Source organism: Melopsittacus undulatus, chromosome 9, assembly GCF_012275295.1.
Source record: "Melopsittacus undulatus isolate bMelUnd1 chromosome 9, bMelUnd1.mat.Z, whole genome shotgun sequence".
Lineage (NCBI taxonomy): Eukaryota > Metazoa > Chordata > Aves > Psittaciformes > Psittaculidae > Melopsittacus > Melopsittacus undulatus.
The window spans coordinates 34,633,255-34,653,303 of NC_047535.1; the positions used below are offsets into that span (position 1 = coordinate 34,633,255).

Genomic DNA, 20,049 nt, shown 5'->3' on the forward strand with positions numbered 1-20,049 from the left:
AGGTTTTTTTTTGTTTGTCTGTGATAGATGTCCCATTTTTGCTGCTGAAGTTGATTATTTCCCAGCAAGATTGTTGGTACATAGTGCTGCTGGGTTTTATGTTTGCAGCTCTTGTAATTACTTTGTGATAATTGCAATATGTCCAATACTTTTTGAGAGCTACTACTGTCAGGGTGGGGATCTTGGCAGATGTAGGTCATCTGAAACAGTGTGCTGTGGGGTGAATGGGGCATTCTGAGTCTCTTCTGGCACTGTCTGCAAGACATAACCTCTGTGGTTTAGGATTTATTGTCTTTGTGATCCCGAAATACTCAGAAGTTATTAACACCAGAGAAAGCAAAGAAATGGTTGGCAAGAGCAGCTACTTGTCAGTTCTACTGGTGTCCTAAAAGCCTGACTGTCTTAACTGGTACTTTGGAGTGATTCAGTTGTGTCTGCAATTACTGGACACCTCTATTTAACACTAGGTAGGTGAGTTTGGAGGGCTTGGCCTGACTTTGTGTGATGGGACTTCTTCCACAGCTGGACCCTGAGCAGGATGCCTCCAGAAGAGGCTTGCACAGTGCTCAGGAGAAGATGGCATACTCTCTGGTCTCTGTGCCTGAAGGAAATGATATCTCCTCCATATTTGAGTTGGATCCTACCACCTTGCGAGGAGGAGACAGCCTTGTCCCCAGGTACAGCTAAGCATACAGCTCTGTTTTGGAGGTTTCTTTTCTGTCTCCCACTATTTTTCTTCAATCTATTAGAATTAAGGTTCTTTCTCAAATTAATATAGAAATACTTGAGTGCCTGAAGCCTCACTTCAGTACCTTACAATGGAGTTATAAGTAACAGAACATCATTTTACAGATGGCAAAATTGAGATTGACTTTCTTTGCAGTGGATAAACTTGGACTAAAGGCCTTGAGTTGCCCTATCAAGCTACTCTCATGGCCTGTCTATATTATGTTAGCTAGGAAATAACATCAGGTATTTAGCACATTTTCAGTTGTTTACATGTCCTTGCTACTTAAAAGGTGCTGTACCCTGTAAAGATGCTCAGTCTGTTTACAGGCTCCATGCTATCTCTTCCCACTGAGAAAACATGACACACTTGTTCCATCTAAGCAACTGTCTAAATCACCAGATACTCTTAAGTTAGCAGAAGTTATCATGGCCACCAAAAGCAGGGGTTCTCTCTGACTCCTCTGTCCTTTGGACTGCCATGGTTGTGTGGAGAGAGGAGGCTGTACTGCAGCTGAGAGACTGGCTTTTGTTCTGGACTAAGGTGCTCATCTGGCTCTGGCTTGACATCTTTTATTAGAGAGCTGGTACATACAAATTAGTGTCATTGCCAGAAATGTCTGAGAGAAGAGTCTGGGACTGCTGTCCTTGTAGGATAGAGAAAATTCTTGCATATTAAGGCTCATGATCTGGTCTCTTAATGGACCTTTGGTGTTTGTATAACATTGAGTAGCTATACAAGCACTCAAAAATTCTCAGTTTAGGAAATACAAAATAGGTATCAGTGAGTTACGAGCTGAAAAACAAGGTAAGGGAGGAAGCTCATGGCTTGGGTACTGTAATGTGAGGGCTTGAAGAGGCTTAATTTGTTACTGTGCAGCAGGTGTTACACACCAAAATATAGAAGTAGTTCTGTTTTACTGCAGAATCTATTTCATTATATAAGACTACTTCCTAAACGAAATTTATAGAATGAACTAAGGGAAGAAGAGTCTTATTCCTGTTATGGTATGCAGGATGGATAAAGATAACACAATTATTCCCACTTGTTTCTGGCAACATCTTGCAGTTTGAACAATGTTGAAGATTTCCCATCTGGGAAACTGACTCGTGCTTTGAAACTTTTGACTTTCTTTCAGGAACTCTTACGTCAGGCTTAGACACCTTTGCACCAACACCTGGGTTCATAGTACCAATATCCCTATTGATAAAGAGGAGGAGAAACCTGTGATGCTTAAAGTAAGTTCTGTTACTTTATGTAGGCGCATCCATTGATTCCCCTAGTTACATTAAAGTGCTGTTTGCATACGTTCCAGTCCCTTGAGACTGTGGGGTTTGTCAAACAGCAAGCAGCGTAACAGTAATGCATAGTGCCTACCCAGAATATTTTATCTTAAAGGCTAGGTTTTCATGGTAGTTTAGTAGTTATGCTGTTTGATTTCTGCTGTAATACAGTCATCACAAGGAGGATTTTTTTTCCACTGTTTACAGCAACATTTTGCAATCTCACCTGATGTTCCTCTGGATTTAGGAGCAGCTTTGAGCTTGCACAGAGTGATACTGTTCTCTAAGTTTGATTTGGTCAGTGGTCTCATATTGCCAAAGTGGAGTGTAGCTTTTCTTCAGTTTTATTATCGGTGAATATATGAATCAGTGCTTTGTTTTCTGCCCTGTGATTTAATGGTAAAACTTCTCTGGGTTTCAGATTGGTACTTCTCCAGTGAAAGAGGACAAAGAAGCTTTTGCTATAGTACCAGTTTCCCCTGCAGAGGTTCGGGACTTGGATTTTGCAAATGATGCAAGTAAGGTTTTAGGTTCCATTGCTGGCAAGTTGGAAAAGGGAACAATAACCCAGAATGAAAGAAGGTAAGGAAACAAGATCATGTTGTTTTCTTTACTCAGTAACTGTCTCTCTGAAAATTTTGTCTATGTATGCTATCTTAGGAGAGGGCTTTCGTTCCTTAGTGAGATTTTAAAACCAAAAAAAGCTGATGGTTTTATTGTTGACGTGTCCATAGTGGAGGTTCTCAAGCCTATTCTGTCAAGCCCACCCTGTTGCTATGTGAGATGAGAGCATGAGAACTGTTGTTGTGAACTTGGAGGAATAATCCACAGCATACCTTTCCTGATGGGCTTTGCAAATTGAGTGTGGGAATTTATAATCCACCTTGTGAAGACTGAACATATGACTTCTTGCAAATCCTCTGGCAGTCTGTGAATAGTATGTGGCCATGCAGAAAGAGCAGGGTGGGCTGTGTAAAACCGAGGCCTGTGTGCTTCTGTAGCCAATGTCTTGTATTTGGCCTTGGGAGATATTATTACCTGATTACTTTCTTATTTTCCTGGCAATTTAAAGAACTGCCAAATAGAACTTGGTGAGTGTGTAATTGCCCTAAAGTGATATGATTGTCTTTAGTGCTGCTGTGGTTTAGCTGTAACAGTTATGGGGATATAGCAATAGGGAGCATTAGTTCTACCTTTAAGGTCGGTACAAACCTATGTGCTTTATCCAGACTCTGAGACAGTCTCCAGCTGATGTTCGTTTTCTCACTTAGTGTTTTGAAATCCATATAAATGTACACTGGCATTATTCTTTTAACAGAGTTTGGAGTCTTGCATTAACAACTTTTGGATTTCCTGTAGGTCTGTTACCAAATTATTGGAGGATTTGGTCTACTTTGTTACTGGTGGAACTAATTCTGGGCAAGATGTCCTTGAAGTGGTATTTTCTAAACCTAATAGAGAGCGGCAAAAGCTGATGAGGGAACAGAATATTCTAAAGCAGGTAGGCTGCATTTTTCTCTAAACACTGCCTACAAGAGGGCAGTCAGAAAAGAGAACCTAATAGTAGCGAGCCCGGCTAAGTTATTGAAACCAAAAGATCCATTGAGTTTCTAACTTGGGGCAGACTGTAAGCATCCCATTGCTAGAATTAACAGCTATAGAATATGATGCTGAGTAAAGGTGATTAGCAGTGTCTTCTGTCCAGGCTACTCTAGGCCAAGAAACTGGGTAACTATAGTGTATTTCTGATGTGCTTTTTAGCCATGTAAAGACACTGACACAGTGGTTTTACCCAAATTTTCATGAGATAAAGGCAGTGTCTCATGAGATCTTTGCTTTTTAATAAATCTATAGATTTTCAAGTTGTTGCAAGCACCATTTACGGACAGTGGCGATGGCCCAATGTTGCGGTTGGAGGAGCTGGGAGACCAGCGTCATGCTCCTTTCAGACACATATGCCGGCTTTGCTACAGAGTGCTGAGACACTCTCAGCAGGATTACAGAAAGAATCAGGTTTGAAATATGTCTGTACTTCTCAGTGGCGCTAACACTGTTCCTGTGCTCCAAGAAAAATAAAGGCTGCATCCCATTAATTAAACCCTGCTAGGCTGTGCTGTGATTGTACAGTCAGCAAGAGATTTTTGGGTTGCTGAGTTTTACTGTCTGGCATTTTTCATGTCTGTCAGACACTATCTGCAATGTAATTAGTACCAGTTCTAAGGGGAATTTAGGAAAACAACAGAATTACTAACTGGCAAATCCCGGTGAATTGTAAGACTTTCTTTACTCTTGCATACTACAAGCTCCATTGAAAGTTGGCCTGTGAATTAAGGCTGATAGTTTTCTACTGGCATTTGTTAAAAATAAACTCATATCAGATAAGGATGAGTGCATTGGTGGGGTCTAGCCGGGGAGGGAGGGAGGTTAAAGTTATCTGTCAACATTTGTTGTCTTGGAAAACAACAACTTGAATCTAATCCAGTTCACTGCTTGAGGTGTTGATATTGACAAACATATTGCTGTTTTCTGTTGTTGATTGTTTTCTGAAATTCTGAGAATTAATTATATTCCTTCTTCCCTCTCTGTTTTGAAGGAATACATTGCAAAGCAGTTTGGCTTCATGCAGAAACAAATTGGCTATGATGTCTTGGCCGAGGACACTATTACAGCACTGCTTCATAACAATCGCAAGCTCTTGGAAAAGCATATCACAGCTGCTGAGATTGACACTTTTGTTAGTCTTGTGAGGAAAAATAGGGAGCCCAGGTGAGATCTGTGTTTCTAAGTATATGATTACCCTTTTCCTCAACCTTCTGACAAAAATCTGTACCTGCCAACTTGCTAGCAAGGAAGCACAGCTAGTTCACTTCTATTTTGGCACTCACCGTAACTTCCCCCTCGGGCAACAGTCTCGCTCTGCAAAGTTAAAATGGAGTTCTGAATGTTTTCTTTCTGAAATGTAGATTGCTTCAGTCTAGATCTTAACAATGATTGATACCCTTTTGGCTCACGTTTTCCAACAGGTTTTTGGATTACCTCTCAGATCTGTGCGTTTCCATGAACAAGTCTATTCCAGTGACACAGGAATTGATTTGTAAAGCTGTGTTAAATCCAACAAACGCAGACATTCTCATTGAAACTAAGTAAGTTAATGCCTTTAAAGATGGTTTTCCTGGTGTGAAACAGAAGGAAGGTGTTTCAAAGCTGAGAGCAGTGCTGGCAGGTCTTAGAGAAAGCAGTTAAGTGTATGTGGGGACCTCTTCAGAAGAAATGGGCATTGATGGCAGCAGACGCCTGCCATGTGTGTTCACTCCTGCAGTCCGAACTTTTTTGGATACCTCACACTTGATTAAAGTAGACGGAATCTGCAGAAGGGTGTGCAGGACTCTAGGGGGACCTGATCCTCCTCTGGGCGTCAGGCCTTTGTCCATAAGCTGCCTGAAGAAAGCGTTTCCCACTACTCAGCCTGCAGCGAAGTAGAAGCTAATGCATCTCTGCTCACCTGTTTCACCCATTGGGGTTAGGATTTTGGTCTCCAGCTCTTAGCATTGTTCTGTCGTTGCTGAAGCAATAGTAGGCACCAAATCCGAATTATCTTCCATAAAGATGGATTTATTCAATATGTGTAGTAGGGCATAGATAATAATTATCAAAATACTGCAAGAGGAAAGCAGGTCTCTGTCAGGTAGTGTTTGAAACAAATTGATGAGAGTGTTCTTGCATATTTAATTCTCTTAATGAAATAGTAAAGACTGTATTTATTTCACCAGTACTTGAAGTCGCTACATGACTTACTTGTTCTTATCCTGATGCATTTAATTTGCCTTTTTTTTGCATCTATGATCTTTTTTTCTGAAGAATTAGAAGCCTCAAAAGCCTTTTTAGTTTCAGTAGCTGATATGTTTCTAGTTATTTTGCCACATAAATAAAAAGAAAGTGTCATTTAAAGGCTACAGAACTAATAGATTGTTAGATATTTTTGTTTACAAAATACTTTCTTACCTTATTGAATGATCTTTGAACCAGTTCACCTATAAAGATGTTTTCTAAAGTCAGATGTGTCTTTATCTTTCCTTTATCTTAATAACTTCCATGGAGCTGAAATGTTGGCCGTTTTAAGGCTAAATAAGCCTTAAAAGCTTATACTCTAAATTCATGATAACCTAATGCTTTTATTTAATAAAACCCAAAGATTTTATGTACTTAACTGACACCACTAAAAGAATAAGATAACTCTGCTTTTACTTTGCAGAGTTGAGGAATAAAATGTTTTTCAGTATGCAGGTGAGATAAAATTAGTTACTTCTATGTCACCAGTACATTTTAGCAAGTGTCTTGAATGTTCTCAAAGATCTGCATGGTTCTTGGCAGTTTGTAATCTAACCTAACTTCCTTCTGGCAGGCTGGTCCTCTCTCGATTTGAGTTTGAAGAAGTGTCAAGTGGAGAAAATGCCTTGGAAGTTGGAGAAGATGAGGAAGAAGTGTGGTTGTTCTGGAGAGACAGTAACAAGGAAATCCGCAGTAAGAGTATCAGAGAGTTGGCTCAGGATGCTAAGGAAGGGCAGAAGGAAGATCGGGACGTACTCAGCTACTACAGGTTAACAGCACATGCAGTTGGCTAGCAAAGTTCATCAAGGCTGTGTGGGGAATTCTTTGGCATATAGGCAATAGTTGTTTTGGGAGTAAGAATACGGGTTTCATGGACAAAATCGGTGTTTAAGAGAATGAGCATGAAGTCTCTCTGAAGTGAGAGATAAAGCACGAAGTCGAATTATCAGCATGGGCAAGTTTTAAACCGTTAAAAAATAAATAGTTGAGGCTTAAAGTGCGTTGGATTTGCACAGCAGTTAATGCCTGTATTTGTGCTTGGTTTCCTGATAGGGAGGTATTTTGAGAGAGCCTGTATGTTAACTACTTAGGTTACCTGTATTCAGATGGTAGTTGGGGTGAACAACCGCTTGAGGGAAGAATAGGATTTGAGCATGCCTATGGCTTTGCTTTTGATTTTAAAGGAGTCACTGCTGTTCATTCTGCCTTCTACATGTCTCTGTAAGCTCAAAGCTTCTAGTGTCCCTGTAGTTCTCAGCAGGGCAGTGAAGTTATGAAAATGCCACACGTTCGGTTTGATTTATGTGCTGTGCTCTCTTGTACAGCTTAAGCTGTGCTTTTAGCAGTTTCTAACGTGAAGGGATGTTTCCAGATGACTTGAGAAGACACAGAGTTCTTGGCGTGGTGTAAGATCAGGTTTCAGCCCAGACCAAATTCCTGTGTCTGGGTTATAAACTTCTGAGAGTAGCTTGACAAACTCGATTGTGGTGATGCAGAAAGTACAAGTGGATTGTGTTTTTTAATAGTTACCTTATTTTGCATTATCTCTTTCATTGAACTGGGTCTTACAGAAGACTTCCTAATATGTGTTTCTGAGCCTGTTGGAAGGCTGAGGTCGAAGGGAGACCACTTGCTTTTATATAGAATATAAAATGTTAATTACTTTTAGTCTACATTATATACTTGTGAACATACTTAAAACAAGGGGTTAGAACACAGTTTGGTCAAATTCCCATGAGGAGTGCTGAGTGTGAAAAGGAGTCTGCTCTCAATTAAATACTAATTTCTTTAGGAAACCTCACAGCTGATGCTATTCAACACAAGCCTTTGTGAATACTCATGAATGTTGGACATGTGCTTTTTGTCTGGGGGTTAATTAATGAGTCTGTTGAATGTGCATGACTTTAAATGCCAGTTGCTTGCTTTCAGGTCATGGACTGAATATCTTAGGAATTGTTTAGGTTTTCCTCTACTAATTCTTTCCCTAAAGGGAGCAGAGCTCAATAGTTGTTTCATAAGGTACCTAATTTTTAATGATTCTGTAGTCATCTAGGGTTTTACCTCACTGAATAACTGTGGCTCCAGCATCAGTAAAAAACATTTAGTCTTATACAGTGTTTAGGCTGAGTTGTTCTAAGTGTTCTTTGGATTCTTCTGTGGCTTTCCTAAACAGCATTACTTAATTCTATGTAACTCTCTGGAAAATATGATTACTCCTTTTATTCTGTTTATCCACTGTGTTACCTTTTAGTAGTGTTTGATAAGGACTTTATTCTTTCTATAATAAGTATTACCCATATTCCTGGAAAATGTAAGATGGATTTGTTAATACATAAGAATATATCAGTACTACACCCAGTGGATGTTCTGGAAATTAAAATGTAAGCTGTTTATGTATTTCTTTTCCCTTGAAGATACCAACTAAACCTCTTTGCTAGAATGTGCCTTGATCGACAGTACTTAGCCATAAATGAAATATCTGGCCAGTTGGATGTAGACCTCATTCTTCGGTGCATGTCTGATGAAAACTTGCCATATGATCTAAGGGCATCTTTCTGCCGGCTGATGCTTCATATGCATGTTGATCGTGACCCCCAGGAACAAGTAACACCAGTGAAGTATGCTCGTCTGTGGTCTGAAATACCTTCTGAAATTGCTATTGATGAGTAAGTATGTGCCGGAATGGTGTGGGAAAGGAAATTACATCATTTGTGATTTCTTTACAAACAAAACCAGATCAGCTCTCAACTCGTGCGTTATTTATGCTGTTTCTGATTTAAAATTCAGAAAAATAATAAAAAGCACACAATGTATTCTAATCCCATGGTTTCATTTGCCTTATGTTTGCTGGAGAGAACTATCCCGAGAACAAAATAACCTTCCTGTATGTCTATGGTGTAAGCTATGAGGGAGGAGGGGTTTGTCTCCAAAATGCACAGTGATCACAGTGATGCTCTGGCTCTGATTTGAGTGATGTGGCAGGTGACCTTAGGAGGTGAAAGCAAGGGAGAACTGTGTCATTTTTCTTCCTGCCTTACATGATTATAGACTCGTCAAGGCAGATAGTCTATATGGTAGTTCACACAATCAAAAGCAAAACCAAGGGGGGAAGATGCTGAAGCAAGTAACGAGCTGGAGACAGTCACATTCCCTAACTTCCAATGGAAAATACTCTGATACAGTAGTGAAAAACCTATGCAAAACCACAGCTAGACTGGAGATGTGATTCCTTGACCATAGGCTTGTATTAACTCTTTGTAGTACAGATAATTTAAAATCTATACTACTTCAACTGTTCAGAACTCAGTTTTTCAGTTGGAGAGAAGTACATTTAAAACCATGTTAAGTGTTAGGAATCTGAGTCTTGTCAGTATTAATAATGGTGTTTAGTGGTTTCCTGGTTTTCTCTCCCTTCTCTCCTTGCTAGCCTAGTTTGCTGAGAGAGATGCAGTAGATCATATTCAGCTTTAAATGCCAAAATAGAAAAACAAACGGCTTCAGCTCTGGCAGAGGCTACTCAGTGATACGTGATCAAATGGGAAAACAGAAGTAGTCAGTGAAAAGTGGTGGGGATTCTTTTTTCAATACTCTCTGCACGTGCTGAGAAACACACGTAGAATTTGTCTGAAGAAAAGTTAATTTCTGCTTTGCATATATATTGGATTTTACTTGGAAGAATAATAACATCCACAGTCAGCATCTCGTGGCCACATCCGTTCTCCTTAATGTTGTACATAGCTTGTCATTGTTTCCACCAAAATAATGAGGGTTTCTTTTTTCAGTTATTGGGACAAAATACTCTTTTTTGTTTTCCTCAGGCTTTTTTAAATAGTGCAAAATGAGCATATGGGATAAAGCAGCCAAAGCCAGGAAATTATGGTGTCAGCTTCCTGACTCCCTTGTTCGGATAAATTATTTAACAGCCTTTAACTCTCAGTAGATTTTGACAAACCAATGCAAAATGGTGTCGGGGGAAAAGAGCCCTGTGTATTTGCATGCTAAGTTTTGTGTTTTGTTTTGTTTTTTGTTTTGTTTTGTTTTGTTTTTCTCCTCAGCTATGATAGCAGTGGAACTTCCAAAGATGAAATTAAGGAGAGATTTGCACAAACAATGGAATTTGTAGAGGAATATTTAAGAGATGTGGTGTGTCAGAGGTTCCCTTTCTCTGATAAAGAGAAAAATAAGCTCACTTTTGAGGTAGCTATCCAGTTCTGGTTTTATCCTTTTTTTTATTATTATCATTTTTCATGGAATGTTGGTGCTTTTTTCCAAGACCAAGTAGATTGACAAGTAATTAATTAGTGAGTGCTGAGCCTGGCAGGCTCCTCCTTTTTACCGTAGCCTTTTCTCCTCATGCAAGCAAACCCTGCTGAAGTTTGTGAGTTTGCAATGGTGGTTCTTGAAATACAGTAGTGAATGTGAGCTTATGTCTGAGATTTGCAGCAGCTTTGTTTACTTTGTGTACTCTCGGTGTTATTGCAAAGTCAAGCTTTACTGAAATAAATAGTCTCAGATACTGAACACTGTTTCTGCATGCACAGTCTCTAGAGCTTAAAGTATTACTCAGGAAGAGAACTGTAACTTACTGACCCATTAGAATTGTCTGTAAATAAAATAAAATGAAGCAAATGTATGCAATAGCATTCCCTAAATAACTGTTAATTTAAGAAAAGACATGATATTTCATTAAAAAGAACAAACCCAATGTATTTGAGGGAATATATTTCAGATAATGGGGCAATGTTAAATATTTGCAGTGTAAGTGAAATTACTGTGTGTGGATCTTGAAGCAGTGCATGTGGAAGACTTGTGGGGAAACTTTATAACGTGGTAGCAGTAAGCTTTAGATGTATGACTGGGGGCTTTTTGTAAGAGTTTTAACCATGAAAAACATTCCCTCTAGTCTTGACCTATGTTACCTTTTCTGCAATGAGACAAATGCAGTATGATTTTATCTATAGAATATCAATTGTAGATACAGACTTTTACTCCTGTCATTGCAATATTTGTAGGCAAGTAGAAAACTTTCTGATAAAATGTAGACCTGTACAGTCTTAGGGAATTGCAAGGTACTATAGGAATATGACTCATAGCCAGGTTCTTGTTTTTTTCATTGTGTTAAGACAACTTGATCATGATAGCAAAATACTTAGTATTAATCAGGCTTTTTGTTATTATTTTGGTAGGTTGTTAACTTAGCCAGAAATCTGATATATTTTGGTTTCTACAACTTCTGTGACCTCCTCAGACTAACCAAAATCCTCCTTGCTATATTAGACTGTGTGCACATCACTACCATCTTCCCTATTACCAAGATGGCAAAAGGCGAGGAAAGTAAAGGTAAGGCTGAAAAACGATTGGCAGAACAGATCGTTCTTTGGTGGTGTCTAGTTCATCTCAAAATGTCAGTGTGGGTTTGGAATCTTCCGCTTATTTCTGTCCACGGCTTGGTTGTAAAGCTGACTAATGCCTAAATGAAAGAGGGGGAGGGAGGGCAGGGAGGTTCTGAAAGTACTGCAGTGTTTCTTTTGACTTCCATCTCTTCCAGGGATTTAGGTGTCCACCTCCTTGTTTATAATGTTGGGACAATTTCTCTTCATAGGATGTGAAGGGTTCTTGCCCTGTTAATGCAGTCCCATTACACCATCATAACTTTACCTGTTTACCTACCTCTCTGAAGGGAGCAATGTGATGAGATCAATCCATGGAGTTGGTGAGCTGATGACCCAGGTGGTGCTCAGAGGTGGTGGGTTCTTGCCCATGACTCCGCTTGCTGCTGCTCCTGAGGGTAATGTCAAGCAGACCGAACCAGAGAAGGAGGACATCCTGGTAATGGACACAAAGCTGAAGATCATTGAAATACTTCAGGTACTAGCAATGCACATTAGCATAGCATCTTGTGATACCTTTAATGTAAGTGTCAATATAGTGCCATGCTGCCTTTTAACTCATTTCTGCCTTATATGAGCTTCTTAAACTAGTGAAGCATTACAAGGGTGACTTTCAGGCGTGCAGCACTTGTGTGACAATATCATGCCATTACTGAAACAATTTAATAGGAATAAGGTTGCAATAGACATCTGTGAATTTAACAGTGATTTGTAAATACCCGTCTTGCTGAAGTGGAACATTCATTTTCCACCTTACTGTCTACAGTACGGAGAGTCTACAGGCCCACCTTGCTGAGTGCCCCAAGGAAAGGGAAGACTCCTCTTCATACAGCCATCAGCCTGAAATGTTTTTTAGCCATGTACATTCCAGCCTTTCTGTATCTTCCACCTCTGGCTTTCCTCACTTGTTTGCTCCCAAGTCTTTTGGACACAAAGAGAAAAGTTGGTTTTGGTTTTCTGGGGATTTTACCTTTTTCCTCCCCCTTTTCCTAGCATTTCCTCAATCTAGATGTTGCCACAGAATTACTGCACTGAAATCCATCTTCCTTCCCTTAGTGTAGGAGTCCCTTTTCTGTTTGGTAACTTTATGGGCAAGTTCATGGAGGCCAGAATGCTGCAAAAGCCTTGTGGGCGAAAAGTATGCGAAGCAGCAGGAAAGCCATGGTGTTCCTTCCCTGTGCCCCCGTGGGAGGCTTCGCACATAGCTGGGTTGTGCCCTTCCCCTCAGCAGCAGATGCACCACGTAGGGGAGGCTCGATTCACTTCCTTTCACCACTGCTAATTTTAGTTAAAGCCAGAACTTCTCTTATGGCCTGGCATGTGCAGTGGGATATTTTAGTGTGCCAGTATTCCCCCTGTTCCCATGGTCTGTTAAAACTGGCATTAAGCATTTATTTTCTCCTAAATCTGAGAGAACTGTAAATATTCTTTACATTATACTCCTTTCCTTAAGAGGGAGGAAGACCACCAAGAAAGTGGTCTTTGCTACACTGGAGTTTTCACTGGCACTAGCTAATGCCATCTGAGCTGGTGGCTGCTGCTCTGCTGTGCTTGTGGCAGCAGCCTGGCTCTTGGCAGCTCATGTTCAGCTTCCTCTGCCACAGATCCCTGGGAGCCAGCACAAGGAGGAGGGCAGCACTTGTCTGCTAGATTCCTGCTGGTCTCAGAACAGAGATAGAAATGCTGCTTTCCTTTCCCAGGGAGTCAGGTGAAGCTGCCTCCATTGGGCAGTAATGAGGGACCAAAACTCTGCCAAAATCTTCTCTAAGTGTTTGTTCCTGTGTGTATATCATCTGTTAATTGAAATGACTGGAAAAATAATACTGTATTCTGGGGATTTTTAAGAAAACACTTGCTATTTCCTGGCCAAGTTAAATCCGCATCTTTACTACACTGATCTTGCATGTTGGTAGCACTGCATTATGTGTGAATTGTACACATGCTGGAAACAGGCAAGCTACTTCAACATTTTTACTACTTCTGTTTCATCAGTTTATTTTGAATGTGAGATTGGACTACAGAATCTCCTGCCTGCTTTGTATATTTAAACATGAATTTGATGAAAGCAATGCCCAGATGTCTGAATCGCCCACTGGAAGCAGTACTCAAGAAATGTCAGCTAATGTACCAGGTTGGTTATTTTGAAAGATGAGTTTGTGTGGGTTAGGGAAGACTCTTTAATCTTAGAGGTGCTACATAACTAACTGATTCAGGGTCTTGCTTTGGCAGATAAATGGTCCCACTGAAGCAGAGTACTCCGCTAGCAGTGGGAATAGTGAGTAGGGATCATTTTGAAGTACCCCAAGCAAAAGCCAGGATTGATCTGTACTCTCTCCTCCTTTTTTCCGTATGTAGTGTGACCAAGAGCCTGAGATGCATCCTTTAAAGGAAACCTGAACTAAACATTATCATGTGATCAACCTCAGATCTTTTCTATTAATATTTCTGGGTGGAGGAAAAGGGTCCACAAAGTAACTGGATTTCATCCATCCCTTCCCCCTGGACTGATGCCTCTACTTCCCCCCCACACCCCTTCCAGATTTCTCTTTAACAAAGCAAGACACTGGGAGGTGTCTGTATCTCAGTGCTGCCAGACAAGGGTATGAAAGTTAAGCCATTGAGGAGTTTGTCATGTCCAGTGTTGTTCTTAATTGAAAGCAGGGCAGTTGTTGGACTGGGTAAATGAGGTGCTGTCAGTTGCTATAAGGCTTTCCAGGGGAGAAAGTGTCCCCTAGTTAGGACCTGTACTATGTAAGTATAACTGGGCTTTAAAAGTGCAACTTATTAGACATCAAACAGTGTTTCTTCCTCGGTTTGGGGACTGTATCTCGAGATGCAAAGGAGAAAGATAATAAAATGTGGTTTAGATGTGAAGTCTTCAAAGGGAGGAGACTGTTTCTTTTGATCTCACTTCAAAGGGATGTGTTCACTTTCTTCTTTGGGCTGCCTGTCCAGCAGCCCCTGGGGTTCCAGGGCCTTGGAAACAGGGCTGGTGGGGAGAGCAAGATCTCTTTGAGTGAGCTGAACTTTGAAAGAGAGGGGGTAAACATTTTTGGCAAGGATGTAGAAGCCCGGTGTTCTCTTTCAATTCCCCTTGGCAAATCCTTGTGAAATGCAGAGAGCTCAAGTCCGTCTCATAGCTTCCATTTTGTAATTTCAGCATATTGGTCATTGCCCCTGTGGTAATGTCTCTTATACTGAAAAATGCAAGGACTTTTTTGTCTATAGAGCCACAGGGGTATCGCTGTCATTGCTGAATTTATTACTTTAGAACTTCTCAAAGCTGAAGTTTCGCATTTTTTTTGTGGGTGGCCCCTCTGAATGTCACCATGTCCCATCAGTGTCCTGGAATGATGGTGGTGCAATCTAAAAATAGGCAGGAGAGGAACAAGCTCGGATGTTGCTGAAATTACTGCACACTTTAACTTGTGAGCTGGGAACAGGTTAATTAATTGTCTTATGTTGCCTTAGCAGGCAGCTTCAGAAATTTCTCAGCGTTCTTTCAGCTTGTTATGACCCCCTTGCTTACACTTACATCACCACTTGCCAGTTAAAATGTTTTTAGGCTGCAAAAACATCTTTGGTGCAACTCTGACATATTTGTCGTGTTTATTTTCTCAGGAGCTCTAGATTTCGAACATATTGAAGAACAAGCCGAGGGGATCTTTGGTGGAAGGAAAGTATCTCTTCACTGGTGCTAACCATGGGGTAGCTCAGGAGTTGCCAGGCTGCAAGTCTTGGGGCTCCTGAGAAATTGAAAGTAAGGTAGTAACTGGGAGAAGGTTGGAAACGGCTGGCACAGTAACTTAGGCTTCATTTTCCTGAAATGCCTTTGATACAGCTCAAAGTAGTGTCTGTTTGGATTTAAAGCCACAGGTGAGGGACATAAGTGTCCTTCACCAGAAAGATATTCATGGGAGGGCTTTACTTGCGTGGGTGAAAGTCAAGTTGGAGGATTAGTGCATCTTGCATCTAAGCTGAATGCTGCAGTAAAATCTTCAGTGGAAAAGTTTGTGTAGGCAAGGATTTGGATTTCTACTGGCACAGATATATATTTAGCCATCCTTGTTTGTATAATGCAGCATTAAATTGCACACAGAATCATAGAATCATTTAGGTTGGAGAAGAACATCAAGTCCAGCCATTAACCTGGCACTACCAAGTCCACCACTAAACCATGTCTCTAAGTGCAATGTCTCTATGTCTTTTACATACCCCTAGGGCTGGTGACTCCACCACTTCTCAGGACAGCCTGTTCTAATGCTTGACAACCCTTTCAGAGAAGACGTTCTTCTTAACATCCAGTATAAACCTCCCCTGCACAGCTTGAGGCCACTTCCTTCTGTCCTGTAGCTTGTTACTTAGGAGAAGAGACCCCACTTTGCTACAACTTTGTTTCAGGTTATATGCTTGACAGAACAAAAAGCAAGCTTTACCTTCTATACCTGCCCGCCTTCTGATGCAGCTTATAGCCTTTCTTAAATCACAGATCAGCAAGTTAGCAACGAACTTCAAGTACTTGAGTTTGTCCTTTAGCTGCTGAGAGCTACAGCTGTATTCTGTAAACTTCAGATAATTGATTACTGAAATGAAGGTAAAAAGGAGAGAAAGATTCACTTAGAGAATTAATAACCAGACTTTTTACTGTAAGTGTGCAGACTCAGTTGGAAGCAGAATACAGAAAAGATCCAGAAAAATAAAAACCTATGAGTTTCTCATGCTTGGAATAGAAAGAGGGAAGAAGAGAATTTCATGTGCCTGACATGATTAGCATTGCAATCTGTATACTGAGATGGAGGCTTATTACCTAAATAGTGAGGAAGATTAATACCAGGAATAGGCAAGAAATATTTGAGCAATGAGGTGAAGGCTGACACAGGGACAAATATTTTGGCATAGTTTGACACAAAAAAAGTTTAAGTTGGATAATGTAAACTGAATGAACCATGATTAGATTCTGGAATAGCTTCCCTGATAAGCAGGACACTGAAAGCCCCAGATGTGTCTTAAGACAAGATTGGATAAATTTCCCCCCTTACTTAAAAGTGACAAAAGAAAAGGTTTTCTGCCACCACTGGTTGGACTGAAGAACCTGTTGGGACATTCAGTTCAATATGCTAGTTAACTCCTACACTCTGTTTTCAGTGAGGAGAACACACCACTGGATTTGGATGATCATGGTGGCAGAACGTTTCTGAGAGTTTTGTTACATTTAACAATGCATGATTATCCTCCTCTGGTGTCCGGGGCACTTCAGCTTCTCTTCCGGCACTTTAGTCAGAGACAAGAAGTCCTTCAAGCTTTTAAGCAGGTATGTGTGTGTCCTCAAAGCATTATTTCTCCTCTGAATGTATGTGCTGCAGCTAAAAACTATCCTTTTGTTCAACTAATGGATTGCATTCATGTAAGGTTCAACTGCTTGTTACCAGCCAAGATGTTGACAACTACAAGCAGATAAAACAAGATTTGGACCAGCTGAGGTCTATTGTGGAGAAATCGGAGCTTTGGGTGTACAAAGGCCAAGGTCCTGATGAGACTATGGATGGAGTGCAAGGTGAAAATGAACACAAGAAAAAGGAGGTAATTAGATTGTGTTGGCACAAATTCACGTGTTAATATTTTATGAAGATGTAACTTTCCAGAACTGTGACAAAAAAGAATATTTTCTAGCACACTGCAGAGCCTGGTGAGGCTATCTGTGTTGCTTTTGTGTTAAGGCAAGAATAAGAGAAGAACTTGGTCTAGTTGATGCCAGTTAGTCTCAAGTGGACACTGCTCAGGATTAGCAACCACTGAAGTGTCATCTTTAGTCTCTAGCAGAGCAGTTGGTTTGGGTTTGCCCTGGCTCCCAAGTTGTGTCCTTTCAGCACTGACAGATTGCATATACTTTGTATGGTGAAAAGTATCACAAATAATGTAAGGTCAGTGCTATGATAGAAGAGAACAGTGCTTTATCTGCACCTGCTAATATGGGACTTTCTTGGCATACATACCTGGCCTAGAACTAATTAAATACCTTTTGCCTCCGTGTAATTTGCAATCAAATAGAAAATACTGGGTGAGGGAATTCAAGAAATAGTCCCTGGGTTATGAACATTTATTGTTGGAAGTAAATCAAAGTAATTTAATTGTTGCTTTCCCTGTGCATAGAGAGGCACCTCTTCATATCTGGGCAATGATGGTTTAATAATAAACAGTAAAGACAAAGAGAAGGTAGGAAGTTTTTTGTGAGGATACTTGATTACAGGCAGAGTGTGACAAGCACAGGAAAAGACAAGAGGTTGCTATCTCTGAAATCATCCTGCCCTCATTTGTTATAGAGGTCAATGTGACTTTGACAGGATAATTGTATGTTTTTCTGAGATTGTCTAGAAAACTGCAGTGACTCCCCTGCCCAAGAAGAGAGTGGCCACTATCCTGAACCAGTCACTTTACCCTTAATGAACACAATAGTGTAAGTTACTACTAACTTGTCTGATTTTATCCTCAGGAAGGCCACAGCAAGTCCCAAAAGCCTGAAAGTACTAGCAGCTACAACTACCGTGTAGTAAAAGAGGTAACGTTTTGCTTCTTGGTACTGAAATGGAAGTGTAAATGAGTAACACAGCTCTGGAGAGCTGCAGCCAGAGGGAGGCACCCAGGAAAGTCTGAGTCACTCTTCCATTGTGGAAACTATTTGCTGAGTAATAACATATCCCAACTTGAATGAGAAGCCAGGAATATAATAAGCACGACGTGTATTCTTTCCTTAAGAATGGAGAAGTCAGAAATGTGACTTTTTGCTGCTGTTTCAATGGTAACACAATATTTTTATTGTTAAAGGCTACAAAGTAAGCAGGTGGAGAAGCTATTTCATTTGCCCTGTCCTAAGTACCTTGCACTCAAGCCCACTGTGATATTGAGATTTCATTTGGTTTAAAAAATACCAGACCAAGAGCATGCTTTGGCACTGATGTGAGCTAATGATGACTATGGCTCTGTACTGTGGAGCTGCATGCTGGGTTCACTTGATATGGCTGAGTTGTGCAGACCCAGCCCCGGTCAGAGGTGCCACGGATGGTTCCCAGACCGGTGAACTGCTTTCCTTGCCCATGCTGGGTGGTGCAGGGCTGTGATGGTTGATGTGTCCCTGGAGGGGTGGTGAGGAGAATGGTGGCTAATGCTCGAGGTGGTAGTAGATGCTGTCACTGTCTTCTGTCCCCATATGTCCCTTTACCTCTTCTCCTTGAAAGCCCAAGATACGATTTTGCTGTCTAAAGCCATTCTGGTCCATGCAGATATATTCTTCAGTGTTGCTGCTGTGTAACAGCCACCTGATGTGCTCTAAAATATAACCCAGAATCTTGGCTCTAAACCAAGTCTCTTTCCCAGATCCTGCTGCGGCTCAGCAAGCTCTGTGTTCAGGAAAGCGCCTCGGTAAGGAAAAGCCGTAAACAGCAGCAGCGGCTTCTGAGGAACATGGGAGCTCATGCGGTTGTGCTGGAGCTGCTGCAGATCCCTTATGAAAAGGTTGGGTTTCTGTATGGCTGTCACCTTGCTTCATGTCATATTGATGGGCATTTAATACCTCCTGTGAACCTTCTGCCTTTATATTGGATTTGTGGAAACTTTTATATAGCCTCATAGTCTGAAATGTCCATGCTTTGAAATTGACAGGGAGCTTATATAAGCTTTGTGTGTTTTAAATCTTTGAATATACAGTGTATAATGCTGTTCCCTGGAGAAATACTTGTCCTTTGTAGCTCAGAGTAAGACCAAGGCTGAACTGTCAGCTTTTCATGGAAGATGTGTTCTGCCTTGAGTTTAAGTTATGTTGGTGGAAGCAAGCTGTTGCCATGAGGTAGTCTTATGACAGTCATCCTGGGAACACGAAGGGAAATGAGGGTGCTTGGTCTCTCAGGGATTTATCAGCAGGTCTGACCAGTAATTAAACAGAGACCCTCCCAGTTGCAGAGACCCAGACTACCCCTTAGAACTGAATAAATAGGTCTTCAGGCATGGTTTGCTCTTCATAACTAGCTGTATCAGAGTTCCATGTAATGTCAGTGGTGCAGTTAGAAGCCCACTTTGACCGGCTGCTGTACAGTTTGAACTTGCACAGCACTGCATTGTGCTGACAAAGCACACTCTTAAGTTCATTGTGTTGGCTGTCCATTAGTCACAGGTGACAGGTACTCATCATTGCATAGGTGAGGGAGCTTTTCACATTTTCCTAGTCACTCTGCTGTCCTCTGTTTGAAACTCTACTGAGAACCAGTAATTCTAGGCAGTAGCTTTGATTAATGTTCAGGTAAGTCTCATGCTGTCTTGCTTCATATTCTGGTAAAAAATCAGTAGCAAAAACATCCTCCAACACCTCTTGTCACCTTTCTGTCCTATGCATATGAAGACATACTGGGCAGGCACTGGGGAAGGTGTTTTACCCTTGGAAATACATGAAACTCCTTAAAAATAAAAACAGACACTAATTTTTCCAAACTCAATTTTATACCATCAGTAGACTGGTAATCCATAGTGATGTCAGAGGAAAGGCATCAGTTCCTGAACTGTACTTGGAAGCATGCAAGTAGTGTGCAGATTCCAGTAAATATAAATTGGGCTTAACTGTTGCAATAATAACTTTCCATCTCTTCTTTGCCATGAACTACCTATCTGTTGCTGCTGAAATGCATTTCAGTGGAACATGGCAATATTCCTGTGTAGCCCTAAGGTGATGATGTGTGGTTTGGCCAAGGTACTGGTATGTTCAGAAGTGTAAAAGTGACTAAAGCACGTTGCTGGCAGGCTTGACCACGGAGTATGCAATTTTAGAGAATAAACT

At 40.8% G+C, this 20,049-nt stretch overlaps 1 protein-coding gene across 5 annotated transcripts in view; it reads left to right on the top strand.

Annotated features, from left to right (window-relative positions):
• The window catches only part of ITPR1 (inositol 1,4,5-trisphosphate receptor type 1), a 163,489-nt gene that overhangs the window by 48,545 nt on the left and 94,895 nt on the right, over window positions 1-20,049 (top strand). For 3 of the 5 annotated variants that reach the window (XM_005149436.2, XM_005149437.2, XM_005149438.2), the window contains 18 exons: window positions 523-677; window positions 1,866-1,965; window positions 2,432-2,592; window positions 3,370-3,511; window positions 3,865-4,023; window positions 4,604-4,776; window positions 5,034-5,153; window positions 6,413-6,607; window positions 8,253-8,504; window positions 9,894-10,035; window positions 11,025-11,178; window positions 11,519-11,706; window positions 13,221-13,359; window positions 14,850-14,908; window positions 16,378-16,539; window positions 16,638-16,808; window positions 17,719-17,784; window positions 18,600-18,737. In XM_005149436.2, coding sequence (XP_005149493.1) covers window positions 523-677; window positions 1,866-1,965; window positions 2,432-2,592; window positions 3,370-3,511; window positions 3,865-4,023; window positions 4,604-4,776; window positions 5,034-5,153; window positions 6,413-6,607; window positions 8,253-8,504; window positions 9,894-10,035; window positions 11,025-11,178; window positions 11,519-11,706; window positions 13,221-13,359; window positions 14,850-14,908; window positions 16,378-16,539; window positions 16,638-16,808; window positions 17,719-17,784; window positions 18,600-18,737 — 2,676 coding nt within the window. Of the gene's footprint in view, window positions 1-522; window positions 678-1,865; window positions 1,966-2,431; window positions 2,593-3,369; window positions 3,512-3,864; window positions 4,024-4,603; window positions 4,777-5,033; window positions 5,154-6,412; window positions 6,608-8,252; window positions 8,505-9,893; window positions 10,036-11,024; window positions 11,219-11,518; window positions 11,707-13,220; window positions 13,360-14,849; window positions 14,909-16,377; window positions 16,540-16,637; window positions 16,809-17,718; window positions 17,785-18,599; window positions 18,738-20,049 lie in introns of all 5 variants that reach the window. The other 2 variants (XM_034066017.1, XM_005149435.2) reach the window with 1 other exon arrangement.